The sequence below is a fragment of the Alosa sapidissima genome, chromosome 11 (genome assembly GCF_018492685.1).
Source record: "Alosa sapidissima isolate fAloSap1 chromosome 11, fAloSap1.pri, whole genome shotgun sequence".
NCBI lineage: Eukaryota > Metazoa > Chordata > Actinopteri > Clupeiformes > Clupeidae > Alosa > Alosa sapidissima.
Window position 1 is genome coordinate 22,921,046 of NC_055967.1, and position 13,547 is coordinate 22,934,592.

The window sequence follows — 13,547 nt, forward strand, 5'->3', positions numbered from 1 at the left end:
AGTGTGATTATGTCACCATTTCTTGAATCGGAGTTACATCTGCAGTAAATAAGGTAAAACTACCTGCTCGTGATGACGTGCTAATTGTTTATCCCCAGTTAACATTTACTGTCTATAATGGTATGCATCCCATCGAGATCCGTAACACGTGGCTAAGTCTCTGCTACAGTATGTGGGAGTGAAATGTTGACATTGAACTTGTTCACCTCATCTGCACTGTTGCTCAACCTGCATATTACAAGTGAACAAGAGTCGGAAAACCAAGCCTACGCTGAATGAACTAGACAAACGACAAGGTAGGCAATCGGGGCATCGATTTAAAGTGAGGTTTTAAAAATATCACATAAAAAGGGCTCGCTATAACCGTAGGCCTATTTGTTTGTAGCCTAGGGCGCGGACCAGGACCACCCAAGTTAATTTGTTGGCCCATAGCACAAGTCAAGTAGGCTAGCCTACGACACGTTTGATCTGAGCATAAACCATTGTAGGCCTACGGATTGTGCCTTTTCACTATCACAGAGGGCGTATTAGCTTCGCTGTTAGCTTAAGTCATAAAAAGGGTAACTCTAGGGTAAGCCCCCCACCCCCCCGCGTTGACAATATTTGTCCGTTTCCCGGTTTTAGGTGCGTGCATTTGGTCAGTTATAAAAAGTAGCCTGCATAGTAGCCTAACTACATCCACATACAATATCTTATAATAGGCCTACAACAACTCCTGACAAGGATGTATTCGTTTGGACAACAGGCTATACTAGAAAGGCTAAACTTAGGCTTTACATTTAACAAACTAAAGGTAGCCTATCTTAATGTTACCTTTCTTGCCTATCTGAAATAACTCCTAGCTTTGCTCCTTCCCTCCTTTCTGTTTTTGTTGTTTTCAAAAACCTGTTATATCCGCGAAAGTTTCCCCCCACCGACCACGGACCATCCAACGCATTCAAAAGTAACGCATTCTATTAGCTATTCCAGGCGTGTTTAATAAGCTGCCCTTTTTTGATAAACACATAGAGTTTATAAATGATATCCTTTAATTTCATGTTTCCATATCATTATGACCTGAATCGAAATTATGTATTTATTCATGAATGAATTACAAAAGATTTAAAATGTTCATTTTACACCTGTCCGCCATAGCCCTTTTCATCTCGCGTAGCCTACCCCCTAGAAGCAGCTCGCGTACCACAGTTTGGGAATACCTGCTCTAGGCTACATTTTTGTAAATGCTGTCTAGGTGTCTCTCAAACTGCATTAAGTCTGAAGTATGATTCTAGCACACAACCTTTTTCCCCCTCAGCAGTCATGACAGCGTCTGCTCTGCGCGCACAAATGTCCTGGAGGCGGACTTGCCAGAGGACGAGCTACCAGTGCTTCCACACCACCCACCGAACAGAGTCCAAGGAGCATGTGAAGGTTCTGGTGCTGGGGGGAGGGAGTGGAGGCATCACAATGGGCGCACGCATGAAGCGGAAAGTTGGAGCCGAGAATGTTGCCATAGTGGAGCCAAGTGAGGTATCCTAATCCAGTGGTCCCCAAACTACGGCCCGCCACCTAATTTTGGGTGGCCCCCCAAAACATGTCCGTGGTATATAGCAACCGGCCCGCACGGGAGTACGACATCGTCAAACTATAACCTCCGCAATTTCCCCTATTCATTCTCTATGGCGAGTCATAACAGTACACATGTAATACTCTTTTTGCCCACTGGTTTCTATTTTGTATTCACTCGTTCAAATTGTTCATAGGCCTACAAAGAGGTCACAAGTTCAGGTGAGTGAAAGTTAGAATGGTGGTAATTTCAGACCACTTCAGCGCTTCATAAAATTCTCATAGTTTGAGAACTTTACATTTTCAGAGTTCAGAGTTAACACATTTTTAATAAAATATACTTGTGGGTATATACTTTGGGAATGCAAAAGCCTTTTTATATTAGTATTATTTAATTTGAGTTTCGTTTTACACTGATATGGCATGATGGCAATATAAACACAGCTAACAATGGTATTAAATTGCAATAGCCTATAGATTAAATGTAATGGAATATTCAACTAAGGTAGACTGCTGTTGTTCACAGCACTAAGCTATTTATGGTTACTGATATACTCTTAGAGCCAGGCATAGTAAGCTGGCCCTCAGAAGAAAAAGTTTGGGGACCACTGTCCTAATCAATCTCCAACTAAGGACACCTTGTAATTTTGGAGCTGACACAGTATCCTCACCAACTGTTGTCCTCAAAACTGCATATTCTGACCTGCCCCACATCCTAAAACGACCCATACATCAAATTCGATGCACATTTATTTGTATATTGCATTGGTCGTCTTTACACAGTCATATTAGGCCTACTTATGTGTCCTGTCTTTGAATAATATGTAAATATGATTGTAGGCCTATGTTGTATCACATGGTCGTGTTTTCTCGTAACATACGAATAGAGGGCATGTGTTCAGGGCTCGAAATTAACTTTTTTTTCTCAGTGTCCCGCAGCTGTCCCGAATTCTACTTGGCACTGTCCCAGACTTAAAGGAGAATTCCGGTGTGATACTGACCTAAAGTGTATTGAAACATGATACCGAGTGTGAACGTATGTCTCATAGCCCATCTCGGCTTGTCCCCTGCACTCCAAAATCTGGCGCTAGTTAGCCGATGCTACCAACAGCTTTTTCAATAGTGGTGCTTCGGCATCGGGCTAGCCATGCAAATAAATCACTGTTTTACACCCATTTACGAGGCTCAATGTATCTCCACACTTCATTGGTAGACTTCCGAGGGCCCTGACATTTAAAACGAGACATTGAGAACTTTGAAAAAGCACTGGTAGTTTACTTACAAGATGATTTATACAGACAGTATCTTCACAAAGTTTAGCGTTTGCAGCCATCTTGAATTTAGTCACGATAAGTCAAGCAACGAGTAAGAATGAACAGGTATGATAAGGGATCAGATTCCAAAAATAATTCAGTGGAAATGCATGGATTCCAGTTGCTGCTACTGGAAGAACTTCTTTACAGATCAGCTGGCTAACGCTGCTTTTGCCAGCTGCTCGTTACACCAGGTCAAATTTTGTATAATTTTATTCAGATGAGAAAGATACGTTTAGATTCCCATGTGAACAGTTTAGGAAAAAATGACCTATTTTGAAATTTGCTTTGCCATTTTTTCTACTGTCCCATAATCATTCTATTATGTCCAAGCATTTTTTATGGTCCCCGGGACGTCGGGACATCGTTAATTTCGAGCCCTGCATGTGTTCATGCAGAAATCCCTGAAATTTGAATGTTTGTAGATACATTACTACCAGCCCATATGGACACTGGTGGGTGCTGGAGCTAAGAGCGTGGAGTCGTCTGGTCGGCCAACGTCTAGCGTCATCCCCTCTGGGGTGAAGTGGGTCAAATCCAGAGTGATGGAGGTTAACCCAGACAACAACTCTGTTCGCACAGACTGCGGGAAAGAGGTAGGTCATAGTTGAACAAAGTTAGATAATGATCACAAATACTTTACTTTGGTGTCTCATATTCTTTTATTTTATTCTGTTTGTTTCCTGCCAACCATGTTGTCTATTGTCAGAGAAGCCAAACCACTGATGTCTAGTAATTTAATGTCTGTAATGTAATGTGTAATGTGGGATAAAGGTGTCTGAGATGCTGACGGCTGTTTCTTAACCGTTGCAGATTTCCTATGAGTATCTCATTGTGGCCCTCGGCCTCCAGCTCCACTATGAGAAGGTAATGCTCCTAAGCAACACAGGAAGCACCCGACACTCGCAACACACACGTCTCAGAGACATGTTCTGTGATTGAAGTCATTTTAGACCAGACGATATGTTTATTACTTCATTACATGCACCAATTTGGGAATCAGATATATTAAAGGTATATTTCTTGAGAGTTGTTTGCTTTTTAAAAACAGACATAATGAATTTAAAGGTGCAGTCAGTGATTGCACAGGAAGTCGCTTTTGTTTATGTTTATGTTTCTATTGAAATTTATTAGCAGACGCTTTTGTCCAAACAAAACACACCAGAGAGGTAGCTCACCCCTGCCTATTGGGTTAGAAGTTCAAACATCAGAAATATCAGACTTTGCTATTAGCATTGAATTATCATTATGTCGAATTCCGTAGATTAAAGGTCTTCCAGAGGGGTTTGAACACCCCAAGATTGGCTCCAACTACTCAGTGAAGACCGTGCAGAAGACCTGGAAAGCCCTGCAAGACTTCAAGGAGGGAAACGCTATCTTCACCTTCCCCAACACACCGATAAAGTGTCCTGGAGCTCCGCAGAAAATCATGTACCTGTCTGATGCATTCTTGAGAAAGGTTGTGACAACTATGTTTGAAATTGACCGTGCAAAGTGATGTGCATAATGTGATGTGGAATCTTATCGAAGGGAAAAAGAGCATGAAAATGCAATGAAGGGGGAAAATGTTGATCACAACTTTTACATGTGTTTTGTTCATTTTGATTTCTCATGGTGATTATTATCGAATAATATATTGATATTTTTAGGGTGTTTCTCTTTCAGACTGGCAAGAGGTCAAATGCAAACATCATATACAACACGTCTCTACCCGTTTTGTTTGTGGTCAAGAAATACGCAGACTCTCTGTGGGAGGTTGTCAAGTCTCGAGACCTGAATGTAAATCTCCGACAGAACCTCATCGAAGTCAGGGCAGACAAGCGGGAAGCTGTGTTTGAGAACCTGGACAAACCTGGAGAGACTAAAGTGTTTGAGGTAATTACTTCTCTCACCATTATGATGTGAAAGGAAGTTTTTCTATCTTTAAGTGTTGTTTGTGAACAGGAATTTGCCTTGAATTATCAAACCCCATAACAAAGACTGTAATGACTTCTAGCTTTAGCTGTGTGTTCCTGTATTAAACCTCCTTTAGTGACCTCTGCCTATAGTGACCTCTGGCTGTAATAGCTGTGTGCTCCTGGTTGTGTCCCCAGTATGAGATGCTGCATGTGACCCCCCCAATGGGCCCCCCTAATGTCTTGAAGGGATCTCCACTGGCTGACGAGGCCGGCTGGCTCAACCTCAACAAGGAGACGCTTCAGCACAATGTCTACCCCAACGTGTTTGGCATCGGAGACTGCACCAACCTGCCCACCGCCAGGACGGCTGCTGCTGTGGGTGAGTGCCCCCGGAGCAGGCTACAGACCTCTACGGCAGGGCCAGTGTGATTAGTGCTTACACAAGTACACGAGGATACAAGGAAGTTTATTGTCACATGCATATAGTTACTGGAAGTAAGAAATGCAGTGAAATTATGTCTGGTGTCAGCCTATTTGTGCATTTATGGGGGGGGGGGGGTAAAAAGTGCAGTAGAAGAGGGGTTTAGTAGATTAAGTGGCAAGGGCTGCATAAGAAAGGTGGGGGAGGATTGGAATGGGGGGGGGGGGGGGTACCAACAAGGAGCACCCAAGAGCAACAGGGGCAAGGAAAAACTCCCTTACCAAGGAAGAAACCTTGAGCAGATCCACGGCTCAAGGGGCTAACCCAACTGCCAGGGGTCTTGGTGTGTGTGTTGGGGGGGGGGGGGTGACAGGGGAGATGGGATAGTGTGCTGTGTATGTGGGGACAGGGCAGTGTGCAATATGTGTGTTGGAGAAGCTTCCTCGTGAGACAATGTGCTGTGTATTGGGGGGGGGGGGGGGGCAGCAGTGTGCTGTAAGTATGTTGGGGATGTGTGTTGGAGAAGCTTCCTGATCAAATAATGTGCTGTGTATGTAGGGGAGAGGGGGGGGGGAGGCAGTGTACTGCAAGTATGGTAAAGGGACTTACTATTGCAAGCAGAGTACTGTATGTATGTGAGTGATGACGGTGAAGATGTGTGTGTGTGGACGGGAGGGGAGTGGAGCAGTGACTGTGTGTGTGTGTGTGTGTGTAGTGTGTAGGTGGGGGCAGTGTGCTGTAAGTATGTAGAGGATGTGTGTTGGAGAAGATCCTGAAGACAATGTGCTGTGTATGTAGGGGGGGGGGGGGCAGTGTGCAGCAAGTATGTAGAGGAGGCTTACTGTAGCAAGCAGTGTGCTGTATGTATGTGAGGTGATGACAGTGATGATGTAAGTGTGTGTGTGTGTTGGGGATGTGGGTGGGGTGGGGGGGGGCAGAAAGGCTAGGCAATCAAGGACATGGGTAGATGGAGGAGAAATCAAAAATAATAAATAAAAAGTTCTATGGAGATGTGCAAAAGTTGGAGAAGTCAGATGTGTGTGTGTGTGTGTGTGTGTGTTTTGACGTGATGAAATAAGAAAATGAATAAAAGGTCTGTAGCATAGGGAGTGGGATGTAAAAGTGCTAAAAGTCTTGTAGGTGTGTGTGTGTGTGTGGGGGGGGGGGGGGGGGGTCATGAGTGCTGAGGAGTGAATGAGTGCAAAGTCAGTATAGTGTGAGTTCAGAGTTCGGATGGCCCGGGGATAAAAACTTCTCCTGAGTCTCTCAGTTCTGGCTTTGTGACTACATAGGCGTCTTCTTGATTTCAGCGGTAGGAATAATCCATTGTTAGGATGAGAAAAGTCCTTCAGAATCGTTTGGGCTCTTAGGAGTACTCTTCTGGAATAGATATCTTGTAGAGCAGGGAGTTGAGTTCTTATAGTACGTTCAGCTGAGCGCACTACTCTCTGCACAGTACTACAATCTCTAACTGTGGAATTCCCATACCAGGTGATGATGCTACCAGTTAGAACACTCTCAACTGCTGAAGTGTAGAAGGCCTTCATGATGGATGTAGAAACTTTGAATTTCCTTAGCTGACGAAGGAAGTAGAGTCGTTGTCTGGACTTCTTCAGAACATGTTGAGTGTTAACAGTCCATGTTAAGTCACACTTGTACACTTACCACAGGTGGGCTTGCTGTCTATTAGTTCGGCAAACCCTGTATCTCCTTACATAGGGGCCTGTTCTGTGTGAACAACACTGCAGCCGGTCAGCAACACACACAATGCTATTGCAGCCGGTCAGCAACACACACAACGCTATAGACCTCTGAAGTTCGCCTTCAAAAAAGCTGCCATCTTTGACATCCGGTATCTGGTGATTTTTTCCTATAGGAAAATAACATGGGGATTTTGAATTATCGCACCTGTTAAACCCCAGAGCTAACTCCAGAGCTACCCCAGAGCTAACTTGCAATGCAACTTGCCATAGGTAGCTAGCTTCAATTAACAATCGGATCTCCTTATATGGGCAAAGATGGCCGTTTTGGTTCTTTTTTGAAGGCGAACTTCAGAGGTCTCTGGCCACGATCAGCAACACACACACAATGCTATTGCAGCCGGTTGGAAACACACACAACACTATTGCAGCCGGTCAGCAACACACCCTTGCACACACGACGCTATTGCAGCCGGTCAGCAACACACCCTTGCACACACACCACTATTGCAGCCGGTCAGCAACACACCCTTGCACACACAATGCTATTGCAGCCGGTCAGCAACATGCACAACACTATTTGTATAAATAAAATTACAAATAAATTAGAAGGGCCATATTTTCTCCATGATCAGTTCATCGTAATGGTCAGATAGGTGTTGTTTTCCAGTTTATAGAGGCAGAGGGATATGTGCAACAATCATAAGGAAACATGACTAATTACATTCCGTTGAGAGGGACTCACCACTTCCTCCCTGTGCAACCAGGTTTACAAACACTACCAGAGGCAAGATAAGATATTCAAACAGTGGGACTGAAATGAACTTATTAACATTTAGTGAGGCTCAAGAGCACTTGGGCCTTTTGTTTTTTACACACACAGTATGTTGATGAGTTGTCTGTTGAACGTATTGTCATCTCTTTGTGATAAGACTGACACCTCATTGTGATATTTCCCAGGCAGTGCTGTGTGTCTCCCCTATAGTCACTGTGTAGCAGTACTGCCAGTGAAGAGAGCTGGGAACAGACTGTGAGATCTGCTTTCAGACTCTTGAGCTGTGAACTGTGAGATCTGCTATCAGGCTCTTGAGGCGTTTGACCTGTTTTACAGCTGCACAGTCGGGTGTGCTTGACCGGACAATCAACAAAATAATGAAGAAAAACAAGCCTGATAAGAAGGTGAGGTGTTCGATTACATCCAAAAGATAATGTGCCGTTTCCCTCAACAGGACAAGGTAGTGTTCAATGTTTGTTTCTAAGGTACAAAATGTTTTTCTTTTTAGTCAAAACAAAATGTTTCTAAAAAGCCTGTTTTTCTTGCCACTGTCACCTTGTGCTTGCTCTAGGGGTTCTGGTTCTGTATTCTGTAAAGTGCTTTGTTTAAATAGCTAGTCTAATTTAAATAGCAGGCAAAGTGCAAAGTCTACTGTCTTAACTAAGTACAAAATCTTACTAAAGCTAACTTAATAACGAAGAAAATCTATTTGCTAATTTACTAAGATGAGCAAGATCCCAAGCTCAAAGATCGGTGGGTCAGCTCAATGCTCCTACATGCCACACGATAGCATTAGTATACACACAAGACACTTTACTCAATGCACATGATGGCTTTAGTTTACACACAAGACACTTTACTCAATGCACACGATAGCTTTAGTTTACACACAAGACACTTTACTCAATGCACACGATAGCTTTAGTTTACACACAAGACACTTTACTCATTAAGTGACTTTGCTCTCTACCTATTATTAAGTGGGGCCCAATATCTGTTGGTTCTATTTATTATTTAAATGATCAGAATTTGATTAGTCATCTATCTCCCTGCTCTGTTGTGTTTGTAGTACAATGGCTACACCTCCTGTCCTCTGGTGACCAGCTATAACACGGTCATCCTGGCTGAGTTTGACTACTCCTTCCAACCTCTGGAGACGTTCCCTCTGGACCAGAGCAAGGAGAGGAGGACCATGTACTACATGAAGGCTGACCTCATGCCCCACCTCTACTGGCACGGCCTGCTCAAGTGAGTACACAGACCACGGCCTTCACAGCAACACGGGGCCGGAGGACAAACATCTTCATCAAAATGCACTAAACACTCTGGAGGAGAAAAATTATCAAAATTGGATTGAGTGTGACAGAGAGAAAATGAAAACTTCAGTGTAGAAATTCACAATTTTACTTCAATCACTACACAATGAACATGTATCAGCTATTAAATGGTTATGATCTGCTGTGTAAGGATTCTGCTCTTTTCTCTGTTGGGTAGGTGTACATCATGTGCTGTATCATTGTGGGGCATAGATAGAAATCTCTTATTTCCCTCCTAGTGGAGGCTTCATCAGCTGATGTAGAATCTGTTGTTTACTTACTCATGAAGCTCCATCTGAAGTAGAATCTGTTGTTTGCTTCTCAGGGGTCTGTGGGGAGGACCGGGTCCATATCGCACCATCATGCACTTGGGGATGAAATAGAGTCCAGAGACCACGAGGATGTCTTCACCCTCTGGATGTCTTCACCCCCTGGAAGTGGTCATCCTCTGCCCCCGGAAGCTAAGGGCTCCATATCTAAAGTAAAGTGACTGGTATCGATGATCTAAAAGTAATCCAGATACATTCACTTTAGCCATTGAAGACATTGCTGGATATTTAGTGCATATTTTGGGCAACAACCCAAAGAGAATATAATGCTATCGTGTTGTATTTTATACCTTGTATATGTTATGTAAGGGATAACAGCCGCCGAGGTGTCCTGTTATACGGAATTAATGGACGAGGGCGAGGGGCAAAAAACGTAATTATTCCATATAACTGGACACACCTCCAAGGCCGTTATCCCGCTTATCACCCGGTTGCCACTGTAAAGCAAAGGAAACACGCGGTTCCATTTAAAAAGAAGCTCACTAGTTCAGCTTGTTGTATAACTTTCGTTGGCCCCATAAAACAGCGATAGCATGGACAGTTAGCTTGTTTACAGTTTATTCTATTGTTGCGCAGCCTGCGACCGTCGTCCTACAATGGTTGTTTTAGTTACCATTCATAAGCATTGATATGGAACTGTGTGTTGTTATTCGAAATGAATAGCCACCCCACCAGCCAATCAGAAAAGAGTATTTCTTCTCTCTGGGTAATAAAGCCTGTGATGTGATTGTGGTTATATGCACTAACAAACTTTGTATAATATATTATAGCCTGTGATTGTAATTATATGTATCAGAAGGGTGAGAATTAAACGCTTTAACTCTGAGGAAAATGAAAAAAAAAAATAAAAAGGGAAATAAATGATCACAACTTTGAATTTTCAAAACAAGATTATTCATACCTGCTTTGCAGCTGAGCATTCATGCCTTGGTGAGCCCAGACTAACTTGTTAGCACATTTGAATTTGCTCTGCAAAGTATCAGTATCAGTATCTATCTCATTGACCGCCGCTAGCGAAGCGGTCATATAGGGATTGTCAAAGTTTTTTTTTTTTTTTTTTTTTTTCCCCCCGTCATCTACTTCCTGACTTTTTGGTCAACGATACCTGGGACACCGAAACACCGGGGCACATGAAATTTGGTGGGTATGTAGCCCCACTAGACTTTTACGGAAAAAATTTGTTTGGTCCCCAGGGGCCACTCTGGGGGTATGCCAAGTTTCGTAGAATTTCATCCATGGGGGGGTCTAAAAAAATGTAAGTTATGTGTACATTTAGTGACTGTACACTCATTGGCCTGTAGATAGCGGTGCACACATATACACATGCACACACACACACAGGCACGCACATACTATCGGTATCGGCAATTAGAATGGCCGATACATAATTACAAATTCAGTAGGATTAAAGGAAAACCAAATATTCATCATCATCATCATGGCTGCATTTCAAGTATTGGCGATACGTAGTCGTTTGTCCACCAGATAGTCGTTGCAGTGAGACGTAAATTTGTTGGAAGTTAATCTAAAGTGGGTTGGAAAAACAATGGACGCTTCCTACAAGGACTGTAGTTTCCCATTTCTTCTTGAAGCCAAAATAAATCTGAGAATGTTTATCGGACATGCTTGGTTTTTACTGCAGGTACGTTAATCTTATAATATCAATAGCTATAGGACCTAGGTACAATAATGTTACCGTTAGCATTGGTTGAGTGATGGAGGCCAATTTGATTGCATTTGTAGAAAACTATAAATGCGGTTATACCAAGCAAATTGATAGTAGCACTGTAATTGTATCTTTCGACTGTCGTCTCATTCTGGCCTACTAACAAGCTAAGTAAGTTAGCCACAACGTTCCCTAACGCGATGATTTTCTAATGGAAAATATACCTGAAAGATAACCTGTCTATGATGCAAACACCGGGCTGGGACATTTCTGCTTGCTAAATAGGTTTTTTTCTGCTGTTGATTTGGTCACAGTCCTTGGTGGCCCTGTCAGTGCTTTGTAAAGTGTTTCATTAAGACCACAAAAGTCTCAAAAAGCATCTGAGCTAACGTTCATTCCCAAACACCCACTAGGCTACTTCAATACTCTATTTTCAAAATTAACGCACCCGTGATGATCTACATCTAAACCAAATATTTTAGAGCGCACTTTGAGAGATGTATCCAAGGCAGGGCTGTACACATAATGGTAATATTATTTGTTGCACGTGCTACAAAAAATCATTCTGTGCAATTGATGATTTACCAACGTTACACCGGTCCGATAAAGTTTTGCCTATGGTTATACATGCATGAGACTGAGACGCCTGTTTATTTGTTTTAAGTGCGTGCAGGGTGTGAGGGTAATCGATGTGCTTTGATTCCAGCTTAGTAGTTGTAGTCTGTGAGATTAAAAAAGCATGTGTGTGTGAAGTATCCAAACAATGACACCTTCATTATGGCTTTCATTCTGGCTGCTTTAGCCACAGACCTTCAGCTACTGTGCAGTGGGTGCCATTTAGAAGTGGCTACTTCATTCACACTTTCCGTGATTCACGGAGCTTCACTTTTCGCCACGATGTGGCAGCTTAAGTCCACTGATACTGTAAGGCGTAAGCCATTGGTTTCCAAAGGAGATTTTATTTGTGTCGCCAGCATAGCCTATTGACAATTTATGTTGTAAATAGGCTACCTTATACCTGTAGCTTAGGAAAGCTAACAGCTTTCTATTAGGATCTAGTTTGTTAACAGTCACGGTTTTGTCATAACTCCCTGATGCATTTTTGCATTTAGAATAGCCAGAGCGTGAATATCTCAATCGGAAAATTAAACAATATCGGGCGCCTACCATGGACTAGGCTGGGTGAACCCAGCCTGATCTGCCGGCGATTTATTTTTTGATTTCTTAAAAGATTGAGCTTGGTCTGGTGAAAGCCAGACTAGCCATGGACCTCAGTTACACAATGCAAGGGAACATAAATCAGCCTATATTTGCACGAACAATAACGGACAACAGCTCTTCAACTTGGCCCGTTAAAATGTGTATGAGTCTAGTGACGCGTTTCATGAAGGCCCATTAGGACATGTCAGTTATTTGCACCACTGGTTAGATGTAAAACTGCATTTCGTTTCAGACTACTGGTACTTAATTTGTGCATCGACAATAAAGTATCACATGAACTAAAGATGACTAAAATCTTATGTAGAAGAAGAAACATTCACAAAAAATCCATCCATCCAAAAATGACCTTCCTTTTTGATAGCTGTTGAAAACTGCATGGAACTGACAGAGATGTTTTTGTTTATTAATTAATAAATAAATAAATAATAAACATTATGCTGATACCTTCTGCTTTCCCCAAATACAATGTAGCCTACAGGTAGGTGTAAGTGACCTTTCATCAATTTCATCAACTGTGATGAACTGCCCTACTTGTGATTGTTTAGAGATTTTAAAGGTTTTTATAACAATGCTACAACTTTTTTGGCTATTCTACAATCTATTCACCTTTGCAGTGCCAGTAGGCTACTTTCTGTGCAGTTGCACACACACACACAGGCATGCCAAACAAGCATACACAAAAGTTTCAAGAGTGGGGGATGGAGTAAAAGATGGAGACAAATTGATTAGTGTGATTTATTTTTGCGGAACGGATGTACAGGACTGAGCGGCGGTCATATTTTTCTATTTATCTAGTTTTTCTCACTGTATATATTTCTTAAATAACATAAGCCCTTAAGCTCTCTTTTATTTCCCATGTGTTTGGGAGTGTCTCTCATTCTGCATGTTTCCCATTTCACTTTTGCATGTTTCTTATGTCTCTTCCTATGGCCATGTTTGACAAATCTCATGACAAAGACAACAATTGCCATTGATATTCCCAATGAATCCAGAGTCTGCTGTAGGTTTGTTTGCTGTTTCAGAAAAAATAATTTTTTTTGCTGAATTTAGTAGGTCTGCTCTGTGTTATAATGAAGAGAATTTGTTGGTCTGCTCTGTGTTATGCCAAGATAAATGTAAAGTATTTGTATATCGGGTCTGCTCTGTGTTATAATGAAGAGTATTATGGTCTGCTCTGTGTTGCCAAGAGGTTGATTCAGTGCAGGCTACCCCAAATGCAGCAGGACAATGAGAATATATTTCAAGGATACCAGGATACAAGTAAGTTTATTGTCACATGCATATAGTTACTGGAAGTAAGAAATGCAGTGAAATTATGTCTGGTGTCAGCCTATTTGTGCATTTATTGGGGGGGGGGGGGGGG

At 42.4% G+C, this 13,547-nt stretch overlaps 1 protein-coding gene across 1 annotated transcript; it reads left to right on the forward strand.

Annotated features, from left to right (window-relative positions):
- The first annotated feature begins 59 nt into the window (after positions 1–59).
- LOC121723830 (sulfide:quinone oxidoreductase, mitochondrial-like) lies at positions 60–9,548 on the forward strand. Its single transcript, XM_042109970.1, has 10 exons — positions 60–296; positions 1,295–1,509; positions 3,284–3,454; positions 3,672–3,725; positions 4,123–4,317; positions 4,524–4,733; positions 4,952–5,135; positions 7,989–8,056; positions 8,722–8,900; positions 9,294–9,548. Exons 2-10 carry the CDS (start codon positions 1,300–1,302, stop codon positions 9,349–9,351), a joined length of 1,329 nt encoding a protein of 442 aa, XP_041965904.1. The 5' UTR covers positions 60–296; positions 1,295–1,299; the 3' UTR covers positions 9,352–9,548.
- The last annotated feature ends 3,999 nt before the right edge of the window (positions 9,549–13,547 follow it).